This window comes from Oncorhynchus keta, chromosome 2 (genome assembly GCF_023373465.1).
Source record: "Oncorhynchus keta strain PuntledgeMale-10-30-2019 chromosome 2, Oket_V2, whole genome shotgun sequence".
NCBI classification, from domain to species: domain Eukaryota; kingdom Metazoa; phylum Chordata; class Actinopteri; order Salmoniformes; family Salmonidae; genus Oncorhynchus; species Oncorhynchus keta.
The window spans coordinates 76,055,163-76,081,073 of record NC_068422.1 but is presented as its reverse complement, the minus strand read 5'-3'; the positions used below and the strand labels follow the sequence as shown (position 1 = coordinate 76,081,073).

The following is a 25,911-nucleotide window of genomic DNA, read 5'->3' as shown; positions in this document are numbered from 1 at the left end:
TACATTGGCCTATAACAGGTTGATTTAGGATGTGTTGTCTAATGTGAGTTACTGCATTCTTATGTACTCTGCTGTACTCTACTGTAGCTGGACAGTACTGTATGTGTCACCATCGTCATATGGAGTAGAAGGTGAGGACCAACACGCAGCGTGGTTAGTATACATTCTTCTTTATTGAAGAAAGAACATGAAGTAAACTGAACCAAAACAATAAACGACCGTGACTCTATAACACTAATGTGCTAACATGCAAAATACATAGATATAGATAATCACCCACAAAGTACCCACAGAATATGGCTGCCTAAATATGGTTCCCAATCAGAGACAACGATAGACAGCTGCCTCTAACTGAGAACCAGTCTAGGCAACCATAGACATACAAACTACCTAGAAAGGAAACGGCCCCATAAACATACAAAACCCCTAAACAAGACAAAACACATACATCACCCATGTCACACCCTGACCTAACCAAAATAACAAGGAAAACAAAGAACACTAAGGTCAGGGTGTGACAGTATGTCAACTACAAGGTTTGAAAAAATATGACTTTCTCTTTCCCTGTGTTGGCAATGCTAATGAACATTAGACTAAATATGTGCAATATGCTACAATGAATTTCCATGACATTTTATGTAAGTATGTTTTATATACTTATTGCTTACAACCTTTATCATTTATATCTGTGCATTAGAATTGCAGTTATAATTATGGAGATAAATTATATGCACAACATCATGCTTTTTGTTTCAAGGCTTGAAAATATTCAGTGAACTGATGCTACTTTACTACTCCTGCATCAAGTGCTGTGATAAATTAATGGCATTTTTATTATTTTATGATGTCATGAAATTTTTACTGATCACTCTGGCACAGAAGACCATGCAGGGACGATGGCCCTCCGTCCGTCCAGAGAGGCGGTACAGTATGCTCACCACCGCCTGCCTGCTGCATGCCCAGAGAGAGAGAGAGAGAAAGAAATAGAGAAACAGAGAGAGAGAGAGAGAGAGAGAGAGAAAGAGAGAGAGAAACAGAGAGGGAGAGAGAGAGAAAGAGAGAGAGAAACAGAGAGAGAGGGAGAGAGAGAGAGAGAAATAGAGAAACAGAGAGAGAGAGAGAGAGAGAAACAGAGAGAGAGAGAAACAGAGAGAGTAACAGAGAGAGAGGGAGAGAGAGAGAAAGAAATAGAGAAACAGAGAGTGAGAGAGAGAGAGAGAGAGAGAGAGAGAGAGAGAGAGAGAGAGAGAGAGAGAGAGAAACAGAGAAACAGAGAGAGAGGGAGAGAGAGAGAAAGAAATAGAGAAACAGAGTGAGAGAGAGAGAGAGAGAGAGAGAGAGAGAGAGAGAGAGAGAGAGAGAGAGAGAGAGAGAGAAAGAAATAGAGAAACAGGGAGTGAAATGTAGAAAGATAAAAAACTTGATAGAATAAATGCACAAGTGAAGGAGAGGCAGGGAATGTAGAAGAGAGAACATGAGAGAGGGCAGGGAGAGAGAGAGAATACAAAATATAAAATGGTACAAGTTGTTCCCCTCCCATTCTGAACACAGCCTCTGGCGAGCGAGAGGTCCTTCCCTCAAATGAGTTCAGCATGCAGCCTTCATCCCACATCTCAAATTATAGCGACGTGCTCCAAGCTCAAGTGGAAAAAAGCCACCCACAATAATCTCCTCTGCCCTGCCCCGTGCTCTTTTTGTCTCAAATTTGGTTACAAACACATTTTGTTCGATAGCAAATGGCTGCCCGGTGAAGTCATTCCATAGCCATAGAGAACAGAGCAGGGCGAGGGATGGCAGAGTCAGTGGAACTTCTTAGCTTAGCATTGGAGAAGTGTGGAACCCGAGAAGGCCCATGTCAGCACTGTGAAGAGGGCTTTAATCTGCCTGGCCACAGAACATGTGCAGGAGGCCCGCTTCTCTGCCCACAGCCACAGGGCGTATCCTGGGCCTGGGCAGCCTTGGCAGAGGCAGCTAGAGGCAGTGGTAAAGAAAGCAGAAGAAGAGGCAGAGAGAGGCAGGAGGCCCTGTGCATTGTGCCTGTGTCTACCCTATATTTACGCATCACACTGACGCTCCACTCCTGCCCCTCTCCTTTATAAATAGCCTGGCCACCACCATATGGCCTTGGATTGTCTGCTCCATACAACTGTAAGATAATAAGGATTGTTAAAGCCTGTTTAAGGTCCGGTATTAAGGACAGCTGAAAACATTGTCTGGATTTAAGTGAAAAAAAGTAGAGAATTTCTCCACTATTCTTCTGGTAAATAGACTGCTTCTGTAAGATAATGAAAATCTTCACTTGACTTGAAGCAGAGGATAATCAAGCAGGACAGGTGTGTAAACCTGGGAGTTTGCCCAGGTGCACAGGGCTAAAACAGGGCTCCTCTCCCCTGTAACTATTCCCCAGGTCATTGCTGTAAATGAGAACGTGTTCTCAGTCAACTTACCTGGTAAAATAACGGATAAATAAATAAATAAAATACCTTGATAAAAAAAGACAACTGACAAAGGCCATAATATTCTGTTGAATAACTGTTATTGTCATGTCTGTAAAAGCGGGCCTCGCAGCATGTCTATGGGGAGGTGAAACAAACAGCTCTCTGATCTGACCACAATAGCAGGCTTTGTGTATCAGCTGTCACTCATCACAAAGGTCACATATGGCCCAGAGTAGAGACCTTGAGGGCCTAAACCTCTGCAATTTGCTCCCTGCCCTGACTAAGATGGAGACAAAGTGCTCTTTGAACATGAAGTGGTGTTACATCCCGTTTTCTCATCCCAATCTGTTTTGTATTTCAGTTGTAACCAATTGCAATGTTATTTATAATGTTGCAGCTCTCCAGTAGTTGGTAGTTTTGAACCATTTACATCTTAAGCCCATCCAGTGGTGTGGTAAGCCAAGGGTTTCTTTCATGCAGCCTCTCTTTTTCCCTGCTCCCTGGGCCTCAGCCCTGCACTGCAGGAGCTCCACAGGCCTCATCCCCCAAGGCAGGCACAGGATCACTCAGGCCATAGATGGACCACTGCCCTAGACATCCAGTCCTCTGAGTCCTCCAGCCTCTACTGACAGCACCAGGCTACCACCTCATTAAGAGAGCAGCACAGAGTAGCATCTTAGTTCAATTATGGAGCTGACTGCTAACTGCAACCCGTAATCCGGGCTGGACGCCAGATAGAGTTGTTGGTTTGTTTTTAATGACAGAATATACTATCATACACCAGGCTGAGATGTTCTTCTCTTTTTCTCTGGAAGGAGAACCAAGTCAGCCACACAAAACCTGACCTTTCAACTTAATTTGCAAATGGTGCATTTAATGCATTGCCATCTCTGCTCTGTGCTGTAAAGGCCTTTCTGACAGAGCTCTCCTGTGGTTTTTTATTCCACACTGGGTTGAGATCATTTGCTGTTGTATTTTTACGGGTTTCCAGCTCTCAATGACCCTGAACTGTTCACTGCCTCCTCCGGAGACTGTTAAGTTGGGCTCACATCTCTGCATTATCAAACCCTCTGCTTACAATAACACAATAGTACCATAACCACAACAATATGGAGAGTGAACTGAGTGACCTGGCAGACACAGGAGCCGTTATGTGCCCACTGTAACAATGCTGCAGCAGAGCACAACAGGCCCATTATGGCGTGTTCTCTCTCCCCAGTCTCTGTTGTACAGAGGCCCGGCCGACAGTGAGCGTGGCTCTCTCTGCAGGTCTAGAGCTCTGGGGCCAGTAACATTTTAGAGCGGCTGCAGTGCATTGGCAATTCCACATTTTACACCGCAACTACGGAAAATAAGGGAAATACCTCAGCCAACGGCCCAACCGGGATGCGGCCTTGATGTCTTTCTGGAGAGAGGTGAGACAGACAGAGAGACAGAAAGACAGAAAGAGAGAAAGAGCGGGTGGCATTGTTTCAGTCCTGGCCTGGGACAGACGCCCACACACATCCACAACCTCATTCAGAGTCATAGACTATTTTTATTCCTTTGACAGATGTGAACAATAGGACAAAGCATTAATGTAAGCAATACTCAACAATGGCACTTGCTGGCTATGGCCAGTGACTGGGAGCAGAACATAATCTAATTTGGACGGCCAAACCCATGTATGCCAGGGATTTACATTGCAGCCAAAAAGTCTTGGTTGGCAATTTCCAAGACAGCAGTCGAAAAGCAGCAGAAAATTGCTTCCAGGGCTGCAGACCAGACAAGATTATATTCAAAGTCTGTCTTTGTGATGGCTCTGCCTGAATAGGACCTCGGCACACACACACACACACACACACACACACACACACACACACACACACACACACACAAACGCACGCACGCACGCACGCACGCACGCACGCACGCACGCACGCACACACACACACACACACACACACACACACACACACACACACACACACACACACACACACACACACACACACACAGATTAGAGCGAGAAGAGCATTTCTACTACTTGCAAAAGGTTAGGAGTCAGGACTTTGTGGAACACCAGCAAAGCCCCATTTGAATATGTTTGGCTCTGAGCTGTATGACATGGGAAAGAAAATATTGTACTCATCAATAATGTAGGGGGGGGGGTGTCAGGGGGACAGGGGCAGTTCAATAGGTTAATACACTGGCCTTTCACCCTTTGATTTCAGTTTGGGAGATGTCAGCAGAGGAATATATTGTATCTCTACACACAGCCTCCAGTGAACAGCGGGTACTACCAGGACCAAGACAAGAGCTATGGGAATATCAACCAAGATAAGAGCTATGGGAATATCAACCAAGATAAGAGCTATGGGAATATTAACCAAGATAAGAGCTATGGGAATATTAACCAAGATAAGAGCTATGGGAATATCAACCAAGACAAGAGCTATGGGAATATTAACCAAGACAAGAGCTATGGGAATATCAACCAAGACAAGAGCTATGGGAATATTAACCAAGACAAGAGCTATGGGAATATCAACCAAGACAAGAGCTATGGGAATATTAATCAAGATAAGAGCTATGGGAATATTAACCAAGATAAGAGCTATGGGAATATTAACCAAGATAAGAGCTATAGGAATATCAACCAAGATAAGAGCTATGGGAATATTAACCAAGATAAGAGCTATGGGAATATTAACCAAGATAAGAGCTATGGGAATATCAACCAAGATAAGAGCTATGGGAATATTAACCAAGATAAGAGCTATGGGAATATCAACCAAGACAAGAGCTATGGGAATATCAACCAAGACAAGAGCTATGGGAATATTAACCAAGATAAGAGCTATGGGAATATTAACCAAGATAAGAGCTATGGGAATATTAACCAAGATAAGAGCTATGGGAATATCAACCAAGATAAGAGCTATAGGAATATCAACCAAGACAAGAGCTATGGGAATATCAACCAAGACAAGAGCTATGGGAATATCAACCAAGACAAGAGCTATGGGAATATCAACCAAGACAAGAGCTATGGGAATATCAACCCAGACAAGAGCTATAGGAATATCAACCAAGACAAGAGCTATAGGAATATCAACCAAGACAAGAGCTATGGGAATAGCAACCAAGACAAGAGCTATGGGAATATCAACCAAGACAAGACTTCCGGCGCCGACTGAGATGGCCGCCTCGCTTCGCGTTCCTAGGAAACTATGCAGTTTTTTGTTTTTTTACGTGTTATTTCTTACATTAGTACTCCAGGTCATCTTAGGTTTCATTACATACAGTCGAGAAGAACTACTGAATATAAGATCAGCGTCAACTCACCATCAGTACGACCAAGAATATGTTTTCCGCGACGCGGATCCTGTGTTCTGCCTTACAAACAGGACAACGGAATGGATCGCATGCAGCGACCCAAGGAATCGACTCCGAAAAAGAGGGAAACGAGGCGGTGTTCTGGTCAGACTCCGAAAAAGGGCACATCGCGCACCACTCCCCAGCATTCTTCTTGCCAATGTCCAGTCTCTTGACAACAAGGTTGACGAAATCCGAGCAAGGGTGGCATTCCAGAGGGACATCAGAGACTGCAACGTTCTCTGCTTCACGGAAACATGGCTTACTGGGAAGACGCTATCCGATGCGGTGCAGCCAATGGGTTTCTCCACGCATCGCGCCGACAGAAACAAACATCTTTCTGGTAAGAAGAGTGGCGGGGGCGTATGCCTCATGACTAACGAGACATGGTGTGATGAAGGAAACATACAGGAACTCAAATCCTTCTGTTCACCTGATTTAGAATTCCTCACAATCAAATGTAGACCGCATTATCTTCCAAGAGAATTCTCTTAGATTATAATCACAGCCGTATATACCCCCCCCAAGCAGACACATTGATGGCTCTGAACGAACTTTATTTAACTCTTTGCAAACTGGAAACCATTTATCCGGAGGCTGCATTCATTGTAGCTGGGGATTTTAACAAAGCTAATCTGAAAACAAGACTCCCTAAATATTATCAGCATATCGATTGCGCAACCAGGGGTGGTAAAACCTTGGATCATTGTTACTCTAACTTCCGCGACGCATATAAGGCCCTGCCCCGCCCCCTTTCGGAAAAGCTGACCACGACTCCATTTTGCTGATCCCTGCCTACAGGCAGAAGCTAAAACAAGAGGCTCCCACGCTGAGGTCTGTCCAACGCTGGTCAGACCAAGCTGACTCCACACTCCAAGACTGCTTCCATCACGTGGACTGGGACATGTTTCGTATTGCGTCAGATGGAAATATTGACGAATACGCTGATTCGGTGTGCGAGTTCATTAGAACGTGCGTCGAAGATGTCGTTCCCATAGCAATGATAAAAACATTCCCAAACCAGAAACCGTGGATTGATGGCAGCATTCGCGTGAAACTGAAAGCGCGAACCACTGCTTTTAATCAGGGCAAGGTGTCTGGTAACATGTCCGAATATAAACAATGCAGCTATTCCCTCCGCAAGGCTATTAAACAAGCTAAGCGTCAGTACAGAGACAAAGTAGAATCTCAATTCAATGGCTCAGACACAAGAGGCATGTGGCAGGGTCTACAGTCAATCACGGACTACAAGAAGAAACCCAGCCCAGTCACGGACCAGGATGTCTTGCTCCCAGGCAGACTAAATAACTTTTTGCCCGCTTTGAGGACAATACAGTGCCACTGACACGGCCTGCAACGAAAACATGCGGTCTCTCCTTCACTGCAGCCGAGGTGAGTAAGACATTTAAACGTGTTAACCCTCGCAAGGCTGCAGGCCCAGACGGCATCCCCAGCCGCGCCCTCAGAGCATGCGCAGACCAGCTGGCCGGTGTGTTTACGGACATATTCAATCAATCCCTATACCAGTCTGCTGTTCCCACATGCTTCAAGAGGGCCACCATTGTTCCTGTTCCCAAGAAAGCTAAGGTAACTGAGCTAAACGACTACCGCCCTGTAGCACTCACTTCCGTCATCATGAAGTGCTTTGAGAGACTAGTCAAGGACCATATCACCTCCACCCTACCTGACACCCTAGACCCACTCCAATTTGCTTACCGCCCAAATAGGTCCACAGACGATGCAATCTCAACCACACTGCACACTGCCCTAACCCACCTGGACAAGAGGAATACCTATGTGAGAATGCTGTTCATCGACTACAGCTCGGCATTCAACACCATAGTACCCTCCAAGCTCGTCATCAAGCTCGAGACCCTGGGTCTCGACCCCGCCCTGTGCAACTGGGTACTGGACTTCCTGACGGGCCGCCCCCAGGTGGTGAGGGTAGGCAACAACATCTCCTCCCCGCTGATCCTCAACACGGGGCCCCACAAGGGTGCGTTCTGAGCCCTCTCCTGTACTCCCTGTTCACCCACGACTGCGTGGCCACGCACGCCTCCAACTCAATCATCAAGTTTGCGGACGACACAACAGTGGTAGGCTTGATTACCAACAACGACGAGACGGCCTACAGGGAGGAGGTGAGGGCCCTCGGAGTGTGGTGTCAGGAAAATAACCTCACACTCAACGTCAACAAAACTAAGGAGATGATTGTGGACTTCAGGAAACAGCAGAGGGAACACCCCCCTATCCACATCGATGGAACAGTAGTGGAGAGGGTAGCAAGTTTTAAGTTCCTCGGCATTGGTCCACTCACACTGACAGCGTCGTGAAGAAGGCGCAGCAGCGTCTCTTCAACCTCAGGAGGCTGAAGAAATTTGGCTTGTCACCAAAAGCACTCACAAACTTCTACAGATGCACAATCGAGAGCATCCTGGTGGGCTGTATCACCGCCTGGTACGGCAACTGCTCCGCCCTCAACCGTAAGGCTCTCCAGAGGTTAGTGAGGTCTGCACAACGCATCACCGGGGGCAAACTACCTGCCCTCCAGGACACCTACACCACCCGATGTTACAGGAAGGCCATAAAGATCATCAAGGACATCAACCACCCGAACCACTGCCTGTTCACCCCGCTATCATCCAGAAGGCGAGGTCAGTACAGGTGCATCAAAGCTGGGACCGAGAGACTGAAAAACAGCTTCTATCTCAAGGCCATCAGACTGTTAAACAGCCACCACTAACATTGAGTGGCTGCTGCCAACACACTGTCATTGACACTGACCCAACTCCAGCCACTTTAATAATGGGAATTGATGGGAAATTATGTAAATATATCACTAGCCACTTTAAACAATGCTACCTTATATAATGTTACTTACCCTACATTATTCATCTCATATGCATACGTATATACTGTACTCTACATCATCGACTGCATCCTTATGTAATACATGTATCACTAGCCACTTTAACTATGCCACTTTGTTTACTTTGTCTACATACTCATCTCATATGTATATACTGTACTCTATATCATCTACTGCATCCTTATGTAATACATGTATCACTAGCCACTTTAACTATGCCACTTTGTTTACTTTGTCTACATACTCATCTCATATGTATATACTGTACTCGATACCATCTACTGTATGCTGCTCTGTACCATCACTCATTCATATATCCTTATGTACATATTCCTTATCCCCTTACACTGTGTATAAGACAGTAGTTTTGGAATTGTTAGTTAGATTAATTGTTGGTTATCACTGCATTGTCGGAACTAGAAGCACAAGCATTTCGCTACACTCGCATTAAAATCTGCTAACCATGTGTATGTGACAAATACAATTTGATTTGATTTGATTTGATTTGACAAGAGCTATGGGAATATCAACCAAGACAAGAGGTATAGGAATATCAACCAAGACAAGAGCTATGGGAATATCAACCAAGACAAGAGCTATGGGAATATCAACCAAGACAAGAGCTATGGGAATATCAACCAAGACAAGAGCTATGGGAATATCAACCAAGACAAGAGCTATAGGAATATCACCAATCTGTGACACCTGAATCAGTGACTCTGAGGCCTGTTTTCTCCTGTATCTCAGTTCATACAGTATAGGACAAACTATGAAATCTTCAACCTGCAGATGAATACACCCAATCCTAACAGTTTTACCAGTTCTAGCTAGCTATGCTAATAGCAGGAGACAATTCCAGGAGTTGCATATGGATCCTGTTGTATTTGACTGTACACATTCTCAGTTGTTTTAGATAAAAGCATCCACTGAGCAAATAAATAATGGAACAAAGTAATTGCCTTCTACAGACAATAATACCTTTAGATAAATATTTCAAAAAGGAACATTTTGAGTCTTGGAAAAGCTTTTATTGTACTGATGGGATATAGTAAAAAAGGACAAATAGAAAACAGTAAAGCATGAATATTTTACATGTCCTCAACAAGAAGGTGGATGACTAGTGAACTGTAGAATTAAAGGACATCTTCCACCTCTAAAGGCAGTAGTAAGGAGAGAGAGATGAGGAGGAACGAGAGAGAGAGAGAGGGTGGAGGCAGTAGAAAGAGGCGAGAGAGAGAAAGATGAGAGAGAGAAGAGATGGAAAGAGAGAGTAAGAAGGGCCATATGAAGGGATCCCAGTATTAGCGTGAGAGAGGAGGAAGGGATGCATTGTGCTCCATGGACACACTTTGTATTAAAAGATGAATTGATCCATCTGTAAGCAGCACTTAGCCCCACTCTCCGGCTGGGTCGTTACACTGTGATAAATCAATATTTAATATCCCCCTCCAACAGCCACACTAGATGATTTTAACCTCTCCTTAATCCCATTTATGTTACTTTTCCTGAATCTTCATGTAAGCTTTCACTGTGATAAACTTCCAGACAGCCGACCGGGAGCACAGCTACTAAAGAGCCCACAGTATTTATGTCAGGTGAGGCGCTTGGCTGAAATATTCATATTCTGAAACTGACCAAAGTGAAAGCTTTTATCTGGGCCGTCCGGGCCTGTGCAGACTGTTGGCTTGTATCAGGGGAAGGGAAGGCCACTCCGTGCTGTGCCTCCCCCTCCCCTTCCTTCTCTCCCTCCCGCTCTCCCTCCTTCCTAACCCTCCCTCCCTCCTTCCCTCCCAGGCTGAATGATGATCACTCATCTGGCTCACTTGTTAGAGTGTGTCCCAGCACTCAGCACACACACCATCCTGATAGGGACAGTGTCACTGGAACTGTCTTTATCTGCCTTTGGTCTAGAGATGGAGCCAAGCATGGCTACAGAAGACTGATCATATTCACTAGCACATTGACCTCAGAGTTCACATTGGAGTGTCTCTTTGGTATGACTGAGACAGCATGAAGAGCTGCTCCTCAGTCCCTCTCTAAGTAATATCAGCACTTAGAATTCAGTCATTCACCCACTCTTGGAAAAAATGGTTCCAAAAGGGTTCGCGGCTGTCCCCATAGGATAACCTTTTCTGGTTCCAGGTAGAACTCTTTCTGGTTCCATGTAGAACCCTCTGTGGAAAGGTTCAAGACAGTACCCTTCTTTCTAAGAGTGCAGGAGAGGTAGTGCCAAGGTTTCATGCTAACTCATTAGAGATGCAGTTACTTCTCCTAAACATAGCTGTGCTTCTGGTAAGCTGTCCTCTGACAGACCCAGGTGGGAGGATGGAGAGAGAGGCCAGGCACACGAAGGCTGACTAACTTCCCAAAAGAAGGAGTCTTTGTGGTGTGTACGGTTACCTAGGGCAACGCGATAACCCCAAAATACCAGTCATATTTTTAAACTGATAGCCCACCTAATTATAATCTGTTGTTCTTGGCTGTGTACTGTCAATGCTGTGATCTTGAACCACAAGCCTCCACAGTCTTACCTCGCTGTTACACTGACTCTATGCACACACAATGGACTCTACCCACACACCCACACATACTAACACTGACATTTCTATTCTTTATCTTTAACTCTGCATTGTTGGAAAAGGACCCGTAAATAAGCATTTCACTGTTAGTCTACACTCTCTCTCTCTGTCTCTCTCTGTCTCTCTCTCTCTCTCTCTCTCTCTGTCTCTCTCTCTGTCTCTCTCTGTCTCTCTTTCTGTTTCTCTCTCTGTCTCGCTCTCTGTCTCTCTCTCTCTCTCTCTCTCTCTCTCTCTCTCTCTCTCTCTCTCTCTCTCTCTCTCTCTCTCTCTCTCTCTCTCTCTCTCTCTCTCTCTCTCTCTCTCTCTCTCTCTCTCTCTCTCTTTCTGTTTCTCTCTCTGTCTCGCTCTCTGTCTCGCTCTCTGTCTCGCTCTCTGTCACGCTCTCTGTCTTTCTCTCTATCTATCTCTCTGTCCCACTATCTCTCTGTCTCTGTCTCTGTCTCTCTCTCCCTGCCTCTCTCTCTGTCTCTCTCTGTCTCTCTCTGTCTCTCTGTCTCTCTCTCTGTCTCTGTCTCTCTCTCTCTCTCTCTCTGTCTCTCTCTCTCTCTCTGTCTCTGTCTCTCTCTCTGTCTCTCTCTCTGTCTCTCTCTGTCTCTCTCTGTCTCTCTCGCTGTCTCTCTCTCCTCAGAAAGACTACACAGACTGAAAGGGGTGGAGCAGAGGTGAGGAGTGATTGACAGCTTCATCCAAAAATGCCCCTCCCTGTTATAAATACACACAGCTTACCTGAGAGGATTGTTTAAACACAGGCTGAGTAGACAGGCCTATAATGCAGTCGAGACAAAAACTAAAGCCAACAAAAGAGGGGCAGAGAAAAGCAGTAAGCTCTACCTGCTAAGAAGAATGGAGGGGTAGGTGTTTGCTGCCTGTTGAAAACGGTTCCTTTCAGGGCATTGTTCACACACTGCATTCATATCATGTAGCAGCAGATTCTGGAGCTTGGCTCACCTTAGAGTCAGGGAGGTAGAGAACGCTACAGGGTCGTCCCACAGACACACCGACAGACAGACAGACACAGACAGAGACTGAGTGGAAACGGGAGATGGGAGTGTTAACGTTACTCTACGGGCCTCAGACTCACCCACTTAGTGGAGAACCAACAAAGACAGAGACACTGTGGAAGCGTAACTAGCTAACAGGAACAGTTGTGATTGCGGGGTGTTAAGGTGTACAACCACAAAAACATTGTAGTTTGAATTTCCTTTTTTAACGACACAACTCTGTGAGATGGGACTGAACTTTAAATACAAAAACAATACAAATGGTTTTATTGTCTGGTGGCATGGCAAGACAAGTTGATCCCACTGAGTTGTTAAGTTATTGGTCATGTCCCTTGACTTGACACACTTCAGTCTGAGCTCACTGCATTGCCACCTGCGTAGACACAGATTTACCCCTAAAACTAAATTAAAGAAGAAATCAAAATAGATATTCGTAGATTTTTTTACATATACATTGACCTAGTTGAATGTGTTGGTTAAAAGTGTCAGGTGTTGAAATATTAATGAAGCTCTGCTCCCAGTTCCTGCCTGCTCCTCACAGCCAACTGGCAATATGGCACCAATCAGAGGGAGGTGGATGTTTTTTTCTCTCCTTGATTGACTCATCGCTTGAAGATATTTTAAAAGGGAATCCCGGGGAGGGGAGTGTGTGTGCTCCTGGTACAAAGCGCCCCTGTCCCATGTCGAGGGACGGAGAGGGCCGTATGTCTGCTTTAATTGGGCAGAGACATCAGAGTGTTAACCCGCACCGGGCAGCACCATGGTCCGATCCTCTATCACCAACATCAACACACACGCATGCAGACACCATAACGCGCGCACGCACACGCACACACACACACACACACAGCCATGCCAATATCAATCAAAACCACTACTCTGGACCAGCATTAAAGACAAACATCGGTCTGAAGAATTATATCTAAAAAATAAAATAGCGGAAATCACTTTACTAGTTGTGGTTTTGGGCTACTCACAATGTACTCAGTGAACCAGCTCTGTTGGTGAGGAAAAAAGAGGGAGGGAAGGAGAAAAGAGAGACAGAGAGAGAAGAGTGAATAAACAGAAAGCAACATATAGGAAGATAAATGGAAGAGAGGAGAAAAGGAATGAGAGAGAATGAGACAGAGAGCTGGATGGACAGACAGACGGACGGACGGGGATTCTGACCTTGTCAGCCCTGCTGCAGTTGTTGAGGCCCATGCCTGTGAGGGCAGAGAGCTTGGCCTCCATGCCCTGCTGGTGGTGCTGCAGCTGCTCTCTCTGGATCTGTTCTCTCATCTTCCTGGCCTCCTGGATGGCCTTCATCACCGCATCCTGGTCCCCGAACAGCGCTGTGGAGTTCAGGCTGGACAGGATGTCTGGGGAGGGAGTCACACCCAGTTAACCCACACACACACAGTAGATACACATACACACTATTCTTTTCGATTCACAGTGAATGAGCCCACTGACAGGTGTTCATCCTCCTATGTGGAGAATCAAGCCTTGTAGGAGGTCCTCTTCCTTTTTCCAGTGTGTGTGTGTGTGTGTGTGTGTGTGTGTGTGTGTGTGTGTGTGTGTGTGTGTGTGTGTGTGTGTGTGTGTGTGTGTGTGTGTGTGTGTGTGTGTGTGTGTGTGTGTGTGTGTGTGTGTGTGTGTGTGTGTGTGTGCGTGCGTGTATGTGTGTGTGTGTGTGCGCGTGCGTGTGTGCCTGTTTTGAAGACAGTGAGAGGCAGTAGACCGAGTCTGTCGACATTCTTTGTGTAATTAACATCTCAAAGTTAGGTGAGGAGGGATGGCAGTAAAAGACACAGAAATAGAATAAAACAAACATGGGGTTCAAACCCCCAGTCTGAGCGGAACAGCGGAATTGCAGGCACTTTAATGAAAGGCTGCATTTAATAACAGTTAGCTGAGTAGAAAGGCTTAACATGAGAAGGATGGTGAAACGTGAGACCTCTTAAAAACCAATCATGTGTTATAACATCCGCAGCTCTAGATAGCATGGTTTTTAATACCAAGGTTCCACCGAGATTAACAGTTGCAATTGTGTCAATAGTTTTGTCTACAAGGATACAGGGATAAACGTCATTAACTTTTGTTTCATCCAGATAAAAAAATCAATCAAAGCCATTTTTACACCTTTGACAGTGTGAAATATTGTATGTTCAACTCCCATTATATAAACACAGAAAATAAAACCAACAAAATATTGAGCTTCAATCCTTTATCAATGTTATGGAATTATAATGATCTTTCTATGTGATCGAGGGGGTGCCAACTTCAAAACAGATTCAGTCAGTATGTATTGACTATTGGAGATGGAGCAGGAGGTGAGATGCAGTGTGTGGCCACTTCTTACCCAGAGAAGACCCACGGCCCATGCCTCCGAGGGGACTGGGGATGCCGCTCTTGGACAGGCTGTTGGGGCTGGTCTTGCTGCCTGTGAACAGGCTGTGTGTGGGGGACGTGGGGGACTTGACCAGCTCTGCCGTCTTGGGCCGGGCGGACAGGTTGAGAGGTTGCGTTCCCTCCTCCTTGTGGAGATGGGGTAAGGGAGCGAAGTGGAAGAGAGATAGAGAGAGAGAAACAGACAGAAAGAGGGGGAGAGAGAAAGAGAGGGAGAGACAGCGGGAGAGAGAGGACACAGATGTGAATAAGGGCTCCTCCTATTGGAGGATGTGTGGCCTCCCAGACAACACTCTGCTCATGGCTAATTACTAGTGTTCCTATCTGACCGTCCTCTGCTCCCCCCCTCTCCCTTCCCCTTCTCTCCTCTCCCCTCTTCTATCCTTCTCTACTCTCCCCCTCTTTTCCTCTCCCCTCCTCTCTCATTATCTCTTCTCCTCTCCTCATTCATCTGCTGGCACCGTGCCATCATGACCGTCCTCACAGTTGCTGAGAGCCTTTGTTCACACTAATTAAATCTGATTTTTGCCTCCCTGTACATCTTCATCTGTTCTCCCTCTTCTCTGGTCTAAGAATGAATAATAACCACATTACAGAGATGCATGGTGATGACTAAAGATGGTTGTAAGTAACAGTCATCAAACGTCAGTTGCGTTATCTAATTCATTAAGTTGTTTTCCAATTTCCTTTCTCATTTGCCGATACTGGTGTTAGTCATTTGTTTCATGTAATACTGCATCCAACAGTGTGTAATAAATGTATAACTGGTTTAGAATGCATTCTTTGTAAAGTTGTGTGAGTTAATGTGAGATGTCGGGTCACAGGAGGACATGTCTGCTGGGCTGGTTGCAGTACAGCACAGAACAGCAGTACGGTGTGATTGAGGCTGATGGTGATCTGTGGTGTTCTCCAGGCCAGTGTCTAGGAGCTCTTGGAGAGGATACCTGCTACCTGACTGGATGATACTGTAGGTATTACACACGTACCAGTGGAGGAAAGTACCTGGGTGGGTCAAGGATAGCTCTACTGCCTCCTTATACATCTCTCTAGTGAAGTCTCTTCGCTGAGATTAGTCTGTATGCTGTTGTTAACAGTCTTTTTCAAAGCCCAAGTGTCTCCTTGTCCAAACATATGGCTGGCTCAGACACAGACTGCCTCAAGGCCTTGTTATTGCTGTGCCAATAACAGTTTGTCATCCAATGAAGCCAAAAGCTGACAAACAAAACTAACAGCAATCTAATTCTAACTAACGACGAATACAGATGGGGCTTTGGGGACATATGTACTTTACATTAGTGTTTAATTATTGATAGTTCAAGCTCACAACCTTAGTGTTTAGAAGTATGATAAATACCCATAGAGCCCATTCAGAACAGCAACACAATGTCACAATATCTGAGTGAAAAGGCCTGTAGGATCTGTTCGGTGCCTCTTATCTAACAAACAGCCTTGATGACATAGATCCTATAAAGTGACAGGGTTTAGGAGACAGCTTGATACAGGCCCATGGATGAGCTCCCAGGAGGCTGTGTGCCTGGGGTCATGGGGGAGGTGTGGTGGGGTTGTGGGGGAGGCCGTGTTTAGCTCCAGAGCTTGCATGCCAAAGAGAATACCAGAGAGAGAGAGAGAGAGAGCTGCACTACCATTCAATGACATGATTTAAGTCCCTTCACTATAGTGATATTAAGCTAAACTTTTCCAAATGGAGGCATGTTTCTGATTATGGCCTCGCATGGTGAGAGGATGATGTATCTACTCTATGCTCCATACGGAGGTCTGGTGGATCCAGGCCATGCAGTAGCAGACCCTGCTCTCGGGTTTATTTACAAGACAATAAGAGTCATCAAACCTTCCTTTTCCCATCACTTTTTAAACTGCATTTACATATGAGTGATTCTCTCTCTGTTCTAATGGTTTTGTTCCGTCATAATAAAAAAGGTTCTTCTGTTCCTTGTGATCTGAAACCATGTGTTCCACAAATTCTCTCACTTAGAGCGCCCACAGCCATAGCAACCATGTCCACAGAGTTCTGGTTGAGAGAGAGTGGGCCTTGTTAAAGGCCCACAGATTGATGGGCCTGTAAGAAGTTTGGTCCAGTAATAGCACAGAACACAGAACAGCAGCACCACTACCACTCATTTACTGAGTTATCAGCAGGCTGGGTCAAGAACCACTCCAGTACTTAAGCGGTGAGCTGTAGGTGGGTGAAGTGAGGGATGAGAGGCAGGGCCTACCTTGACTTGAGTGATAGGGCTGGAGGATCTCTTGTCGTTCTTCAGGCCGGAGGGAGAGATGGGCCCACTGTTGTTGGGAGGCTGGGGGAGTGGCGGCATTTTGGCTCCAGGAGAGACCTGCATACTGGCAAGCTGGGCGGCATACAGTTGCTGCAGAGAGGAGAAGAAGGAAACCCAAAAGTCATTTACATCCAAAGACAGACATTCAAAGCTCTCTCCCTCCCTCTCTCTCTCTCTCTCTCTCTCTCCCTCCGCTCCCTCCTCTGTCTCTCTGTCTCTCTGTCTCTCTCTCTCTCCTCTCTCTCTCTCTCTCTCTCTCTCTCTCTCTCTCTCTCTCTCTCTCTCTCTCTCTCTCTCTCTCTCTCTCTCTCTCTCTCTCTCTCTCTCTCTCTCTCTCTCTCTCTCTCTCTCTCTCTCTCTCTCTCTCTCTCTCCTCTGTCTCTCTCCTCCCTCTCTCTCTCTCTCTCTCTCTCTCTCTCTCTTTCTCTCTCTCCTCCGTGGTCTCTCTCCTCTCTCCCTCTCTCTCTCTGTGTGTTTCTATGTGTTTCTGTCTCTCTCTTTCACGTCTTCCTCTCTTTCCATGCCTGGCAGAGAACCTCCATCAAAGGTCTTTACTGTATATCAAAGCTTGAATCCAGGGAGAGACAGCAGCCTTAAAAACCACACAGCCATGGCTCTCATTCAGCACACTTGGAGCGCTCTTTTTCCACTCATCACAGAGAGAGGTTTTCAGACTCAACAGGAGAGAGACTGTTCTGCTTTCCCTCCACAGTAGAGAGGTTTCTGTTGGGCTTTCTGGTCTGTAATAGGACACTACTACACAGCCACCTGAGCTGGCCCTCTATACGCCTGGCATCCCACACGGTTAGAAAACCAAACCCAGTTGGACTCCCATCACAGAACACATTAAACGCATACATTATTAAGGCCCCATCCTGCCTGCTGCACAAAGACCATTGATGTCATCATGCTTATTTTCCTTGGCGATAAATCAGTAACTTCACTAACCAGTGGTGACTTACCACTCAGACGTGTGGTTTTGATGACTGGCTAAGCGTTTAATGACAATCACGTTTCCACACTGAAAAGGGGTTGAACTCTGTATAATATTATATGTGTCTACTGCTGTCCTGATTACCTGGCAGGCGCTTAGTGAACAGGTTATTGTGCATACTGATATGGCTTTTGAAAACATATTTAAAATAACAGTTGTCAGACACACATCACAGAAAAGGGGGTTGGGTCACAATTCAATAAACGTCATAATTTAAATAGACTTTAGATATAAGGAAGGCAGATTGTCTATCATTGATGAAAGCTGGAGGCTTTAGTGATGCCTGTTAAAACTTCTAGGCACTATGAACATGTGAGCTATAATTCATGGGTATCTAATAACATTCAAATACAAATCTGACTTTCCACTATTTTCCAGTCAGTTTGAACACAGCATAAAGAAGATTGTTTTATGATCAGATCTGGAGTTGATTATGTTTTTGTACTGACCCCTCTCTAAGAGACCACTAAGACTCACTCCCTATGTTGTCAGCGCTACTGTTTGCCTCAGGCTATTATTGATTGGCCACCAGGTAAGTGGTTCAATTGGCTTTTGTCCCCTGCTGTAAGTGGCAGGGGTCTGTCAACTAGGACTGCTGTCTCAGAGTGAGGGCTAGGTAGTGTACCATATGTACAATCATTCACAGCTCCAGACCAGACAGACACCACCTCATCACTCTCTGACAAGCCTTTCTGGTTCAGAGTAGGTAAGCCGCTCTGTTTCTATGTTATTCAAACGGATGGCGTTGTCAAGGAGAATTTACTTTCTATTCGGTATGACCAATCAGCACGCCTCGTCTCATTTCCTGGTTTTCCGGGGCCCCATACAGACTCCATTTGTGTGGATGGAAAATGAGGCACAGCCCTGGTGGCCTGTGTGCCCCACCCTCCGTAGTGCAGACGCAGACTAAAGCCAAACAAAGCACTTTGTGTCCTGCTCACATATCTCCAGATATAAACATGTATACTCTCCTGGACCAAACTTTATCGCCGCCACATACACAGCACACAAAAGGTTCATTCTTCTGGGGGACCCGAGGCGAACAACAGCACATGGGCAACGGAAATGACCGACTGATTATGTTCCCACAATGATAGAACTGCCCCCACCTCACACACAAACAGCCTTTTGTCTTCAAGGGGCCACAGAAATGGACACAACTCTAACCCCCCAATCCATCTCACTAATACAACGTTGAGTTAGTTTGAGCATTTTGGGTTAAGGTGACATAGTTATTTGCTGAGGAGTTGAGCTGCCTGACTATGTCTCTAGGCTACACGTGAGGCTCCAGTCTGTGTAGGAGCGGAGCAGAAGCCATGTCTGTTGGACAGATGTTTGTTAATGAACAGAGTTATAGATGGGCAAAGCCCCTGACCTCGAGTGGGAAGAACTTTATTGTTCTGGAAAAAGAGAATAATTGGGACTTGCTTCAAATTAGAGGCAGTCAGCCTGGCTTTTGTGAGGCCTGATTAGCAGGACGTAGCCATGGGGGGAGGAGCTGCAGCACTACCCAGCACAGGCAGACTCCAGGAGGTAAGAAACAATAAACACAATCAGGAGAGCAGGAAGACATGCAGGAGGGAGGTGTGACACGACACACAGTCCACCACTAACTAAACCATGCACCGCTCAAGGACAGAGAGGAGGTAGGGCAGCGGAGGGCTGCCTCGTCTCCGGTGCATTTCAGCCTAGTTGTGTAAAAAGGTATGTGTTAACTAACTGTGTACTAGGTGAAACAGAGGGGTGTGAGTTTGAGGGAGAGAGAGGGAGAGGGGTGTCAGGAGACAGCCTCTGGCTGACCTGACTGACTGACTAACACCGTCTCTGGCCAGGACACATGTTCCAGTCCCCTAACTGAAGGACATCTGCCTGCCTGCCTGGCTCACAGAGGTCTCTCCCGGTAGGTCCACACACATACTCCTTTCTCCGCGCCCCCCGCCATCTTGCTGTGCTGCCACGGCAGAAGGTGCCTGTTGGTAATGAGGGTCACACTGAAAGTCAATGGTAAGACAGGGATCATGGGCTGGGGAAGGTGCAGAGGCTGGGGACTGGGAAGAGCTGGCTTGGTGCCCCAGGTCCACTATGGCCAGCATTCACCAGGTGGAGTCCTGAGTGGTCTCTGCTCTCATCAGCAGCAGTAGTGGTTTCAACCTGCACTCTCCTATTGCCACAAAAACAAACTACTCTCAAGCACTAAAACGCCTGACTTCACTGTCCTTACCAATTAAAATGGAAATGGCTATTGAGGGTAGGAATATGCCAGAGTGTTTGTGTTGAGTAAGTGTATGTGAGAGAGCGAGAGGGCGAGAGAGAGAGAGAGAGAGAGAGAGAGAGAGAGAGAGACAGACAGACAGACAGACAGACAGACAGACAGACAGACAGACAGACAGACAGACAGACAGACAGAAAGAAAGAAAGAAAGAAAGAAAGAAAGAAAGAAAGAAAGAAAGAAAGAAAGAAAGAAAGAAAGAAAGAAAGAAAGAAAGAAAGAAAGAAAGAAAGAAAGAAAAAGAGAGAGAGGAAAAGAGAAAGAAAATGGGGGTGAATAATGACTACTTTTAACACAAGGTATGTCTATGATAAATGTCATGTTATGGTTTCAGTTCCTGTTTCTCTGGATGTTTGACATTATGCTCCCTCAGCCCTCCATGGCTCTGCTGGGCAGGCAGGCAGGGGCAGGCAGGCAGGCATGCACAGAGGTCCTGCTGCCTGGGTTCTCCTGGGGATGATGCTATTTCTGCCAGAATACAGAAGCATGAACTAAGACTGAACAAAGCCTCTGTGTTGACTCCTACAGTATCCCCTTCCTTACAGAAAGCAGTTAAAACACACAAACACACACACACCATTCCTGCGACCCCGTCCCTCCCTCCTTCTCTCTCTCCCTCCTTCCCTTCCCTTCCTCCCTCCCCCCGTCTCTCCCAGAAGAGCAGAGCACATCTCAGCGAGCATGGATTCCAAATGAGCGCGCCAGGCCCAAGGTCAGCTTGTTAGCCTCTAGTAATTAAAATCAAGCCCTCTGGAGGCGGCAGAGGTTAAACGAGGAGGTTCACTTTTCTGCCTGCGACAACATTATACTGAGATTACACACTCCACTGATGTTGGACATCTCAGCACATGTCCAGACCATGCGCCCAGCATATTAGACTCAACAAAGACTATTTAGATATAGTATAGGGCATATATTTAAAAGGCAATAGATCAATTACCCTTTTTTATGTATAAGGAAAACTCATTGTTTTGCGTCTTGGCTAAACCAATCCATTCAGAACAAAATAATTATTGTCAGCCACAATTAATTAGATGTGTATTGTTTCATCCTGTTATTCGTTAAGTTTCCACACTTTTAATTTGGTCTTAAACTAAAAGGAAAAACAACAACTAGAGGGTAGCATTGAAAACAGGCAGAGTAGGTCCTGTACGTCGCTTCCACATTTTGTGAACTTGGGGCAGAGGATGGAGAGCGAGGGGGATGAGGATGGAGAGCGAGGGGGATGAGGATGGAGAGCGAGGGGGATGAGGATGGAGAGCGAGGGGGATGAGGGGGATGAGGATGGAGAGCGAGGGGGATGAGGATGGAGAGCGAGGGGGATGAGGATGGAGAGCGAGGGGGATGAGGATGGAGAGCGAGGGAGATGAGGATGCAGAGCGAGGGGGATAAGGAGGGAGAGCGAGGGGGATGAGCAGGGAGAGCGAGGGGGATGAGGATGGAGAGCGAGGGGGATGAGGAGGGAGAGCGAGGGGGATGAGGATGGAGAGCGAGGGGGATGAGGAGGAGAGCGAGGGGGATGAGGAGGGAGAGCGAGGGGGATGAGGATGGAGAGCGAGGGGGATGAGGATGGAGAGCGAGGGGGATGAGGATGGAGAGCGAGGGAGATGAGGATGCAGAGCGAGGGGGATAAGGAGGGAGAGCGAGGGGGATGAGCAGGGAGAGCGAGGGGGATGAGGATGGAGAGTGAGGGGGATGAGGATGGAGAGCGAGGGGGATGAGGAGGGAGAGCGAGGGGGATGAGGATGGAGAGCGAGGGGGATGAGGATGGAGAGCGAGGGGGATGAGGAGGGAGAGCGAGGGGGATGAGGATGGAGAGCGAGGGGGATGAGGGGGGAGAGCGAGGGGGATGAGAATTGGGCTTTGGGGGAGAAACAGGGAGGGAAAAAAACATTTCTCAGAAAAACAAGCTGTTTGTTCTTAAAGAGAAGGGCCAAAGCTCAGTGACAGATGCTGTAAAATACAGTGGCAGATTTGGAAAGCCTTCCTGCTCCCAGCCATTATGGTGCATTACACACTTACAACAACTGAGGCCACAGATTCAACTCACTCTGATGCAACAGACACACTGAAAAACATCTCTGCAGAGTATAAATGACTGAAAGAAGACACAGTTATTCTATACATCACGGTATTGTGAGTGTGATTTGCTATTGTCCATCCCCTGTTTGAGGCAGTGGATGTTTCTCTCTCTCTCTCTCTCTCTCTCTCTCTCTCTCTCTCTCTCTCTCTCTCTCTCTCTCTCTCTCTCTCTCTCTCTCTCTCTCTCTCTCTCTCTCTCTCTCTCTCTCTCTCTCTCTCTCTCTCTCTCTCTCTCTCTCTCTCTCTCTCTCTCTCTCTCTCTCTCTCTCTCTCTCTCTCTCTCTCTCAGTCACCTCTGCCTTGCCTCTGCAGAGCAGTGGGGAGGACATGAGGGCATTAATCGTGCTCCGGTGCACCCCGCCGTTTAAAAGGCAGCGCAGCGCCAGCCCAGTTTGCCACAAGGCTTGTACAGGCTCATTGCCCAGGGCGACCAGGCAGGCTGACCCAGGCTAGGCCCAGATGTCAGGAGCGGAGGCAGGCATCCTGGTGCACTGTGCCGATGATTTCCAGTATGGCCCAACATCTGTCTCATCTGCTGGCACCCAACCTGCTCCCCTGCTCTACCCCTCCTCTTTCTCTCCTTCTCTCTCTTTCCAGCCTGCTCGCCCCTGCCTCACTCTAAAACACACACACACATGCACACACACTCTCAACAACACAATCCTTCTCATCTTGGATCTAACTATCCTAGCCTAGCATGTGTGGGTTCTCCAGGCCCAAAGCTCCTAGCCATCAGTCAGGACCCCGAGCCAGCCCTCACATTCAGCGCCTCTCACTGCATTATCCACACTCTGTCCATCTGTCCCTCTGTTCACTAAATAGTCTATCCAGCTGCTCACCTAGCCTTCCCATTAGCTCTCCTCCTCTCCACACACAGCTAGCACTGCTGCACTGCTCTGGGTTACCTTCAAAGACCACACTCCTCTCCTCACAAACAGAGAACCAGCTGCTCTTTCTCTGTCTGTCTGTCTGTCTGTCTGTCTGTCTGTCTGTCTGTCTGTCTGTCTGTCTGTCTGTCTGTCTGTCTGTCTGTCTGTCTGTCTGTCTGTCTGTCTGTCTCAGTTCTTCTCTCTCTTTAAATTCAAAGTGAAAAGCGCTTCACTTGTTGTTGGTGATGGCAGAGGCCCCAGTCTCTCCACACATCCGGAGTACACATGCATTTGCCTCCAAACAAAAGATAATACCAGGTTTCCTGCTCTCCCTCTCTGTCTGGGAGTCTTTGAGACTCTGAGTCCTCCCTGTCACTCCAGCCGTCTCAGCCACTGAGTGCCCTCCACACGCATCTCTCTCTGCTCAGATCTGGTCTGGTTGTCATTGTAGAACGTGGGCTGCTGCTTTTCATGTGTTTATGACAGCGAGGCTGGAGCAGGTTTAGCATGGGGCCTGAGTGATACCATTTCCACTGTGATGGATGGTAATTGCAGTGTAAAGTCACCACTCAAGCAATTTAACATCCAATATTTTAAAGCTTAAGGATGTGGCGGCCTGTGTAATTTGGGGAAGAAAAGGAGCAGGAGTGACACACAGAAAGAGCATAAGAAAAGACATGAGAGAAAGAAAGAGGGTAATATACAAAGTAGGAGATGGAGGAGAAAGCAGGGAGATATAGATGAGAGAAAGGGATAGAGCGAGTCTGAGGGGCAGAGAGATAGGGAGTAAAATGGAGATTTGACAGAGTGAAAGCAGAGGCTCCTATTTGCTGCTCTCTCTGATCCTCTATAGAGAGGACACAGATGTTCCGCTTCATCCAATGATGATTTCTCTAAAACTGCTTAAACCCCAAAGTCTGGCTCCAATGATAAAAAACAGTCCTGTCTAAAGTTCCCTCCTGTTTATCACCCTGGTAAAAGGGCCCAACAATATATCAGGCCTACATCAGCTTTAAGGAAATTGTTTTTCACAGGGCAATTTATGGGAGAGGGGATAGTGTACAAACAACAAATTAAGTGCAACTCCAAATAGAAAATTATTTTGAGAAATTTAAGGAAATTCTTCTCTTGTCTTGTCCACTCAATTGAATATAGTGGGTGGCGGGACACATCGGGGGTACAATCTGAGCACAAATTCCCCTGTTAGGTGAGATGTGTCAGTTGTAATCAGGCCAGGACAGTCCAGGATGGAGCCATTGTTTCCTGCTTGTCCTGAGCTCATCGCAGGCCTGAGTGGACCCTAATGAAGAGGGGCACTCGGTCGGAGGGATAGTTTACACCTTCTCTCCTGTGACTCGTAGACGAGGGCCAATCAGTCAGGGAAGCACTGAGTGAAATTGCCCTGTGTACTGAAAATGCCTGGCGACAGCCTCTCCCTGCCAGCCACCATGGCCACGCCATCCCACCCTGTATTGACAAGCAAATTACACTCTCCAACACTCAAACGCACCGACCAAGATTAATTTACATCCATCAGCCCTAAACCTTTGTTACCTTGGTTTTTTATGCCTGGAGAGAAAGGGCAGAGAGGAGGGGGAGTGAGAGGATCCTCCGCGCAGGGCCCAGACTGTTATGACAGTGGAGATTGTGAGCGGGTGCGTGGCCAACATTAAGACTGACAGAGCGGCTAGCATCCCTGACTGGATGGCTGAGCACATTACTGCTGCTGCATTGTGGGAATTAATTCCTCCAATAAGACACTTTTTTAAGGTTCATATATTTCACAATCTAAACTGAGTAAATTGGTGAAAATTATACCTTGCCAGGCTGCTGACAGGGAGAGATATTTTAATTAGAGAGGCATGCTGAGCCAATGCCATGCAGGGGGAGGGTCCTCAGCCCAGGAAGTTGAAGGGGTTGTGAGTCTCAGTGCTTCCTGTCTGATGATGTGTGAAAACCAAACTTAGTGATATGGTCATTACTGATGATCACACCCAGAACACACACACTTCTGTCTGACTGATCCTCCACAGGATCTCCTCGGCAATTAGCAGCACAGATGCTTTGTTAAAAGATTAGTGTGTAGAATAAGAGCCTACACAGACTAGGAGAGACATCAGAAATACACTGCTGGAAAAAACATGATAACCCACTGGGCACAGACCTCAGTTCAATATCTAGTTTTGATTTAAAATTTGTTGACTTGTCAACTAATGTGAATTCAGTGTGAAATCAACAAAAAATGTCACCATGTCATTGGATTTAGGTTAAAGGTTGGGTGAAATCCAATCAGTTTTCCACATTGATTAAATGTCATCATTTCCCAGTAGAAACTAACATCATAATGTGATGCTTCCTGTTCTTAGATGCACCGCTCAAATGAGTTGTCCTCTCACTGACAAGGAGCCACAGTGTAAGCCAGACAACTGCCAGACAAAGTGTCTCCTCATATCCTCCCACCACAAATGACACATCTCCTCTTTGTAGCTCTGTTGTTCTTGTTGACTAAAAGAACACATTGTCTGCTTCTTTGGTCCTGATGTGACTTGTGTGACACACACAGAGCTCCTGCTGTGTCCTCTCTTGGCATCTCCCTCTGTTTCACTGGTAGACTTGAGGGAGATGGGCGGCGGAAGCTAACACTATTATCACTATGAGAGGAGAGAGTGAACTTAACTTAATCACTTCCATCTCTGCCTTCATATTCTGTTTTAATCATCCTGTGCCCCAGCGCTTTGTAGAAGAAGTGATAGGAGTCACATGGTTAG

The 25,911-nt window shown here is 46.6% G+C and overlaps 1 protein-coding gene across 16 annotated transcripts in view; it reads right to left on the bottom strand.

The window, feature by feature from the left end:
* LOC118377533 (transcription factor SOX-6-like) overlaps nucleotides 1-25,911 on the bottom strand; it is a 227,105-nt gene that overhangs the window by 23,183 nt on the left and 178,011 nt on the right. For 10 of the 16 annotated variants that reach the window (XM_052483931.1, XM_052483926.1, XM_052483943.1 and 7 more), the window contains 4 exons: nucleotides 16,870-17,019; nucleotides 14,589-14,763; nucleotides 13,415-13,605; nucleotides 13,222-13,242 (listed from right to left, as the gene is read on the bottom strand). In XM_052483931.1, coding sequence (XP_052339891.1) covers nucleotides 13,222-13,242; nucleotides 13,415-13,605; nucleotides 14,589-14,763; nucleotides 16,870-17,019 — 537 coding nt within the window. The remainder of the gene's footprint in view (nucleotides 1-13,221; nucleotides 13,243-13,414; nucleotides 13,606-14,588; nucleotides 14,764-16,869; nucleotides 17,020-25,911) is intronic. The other 6 variants (XM_052483905.1, XM_052483938.1, XM_052483921.1 and 3 more) reach the window with 2 other exon arrangements.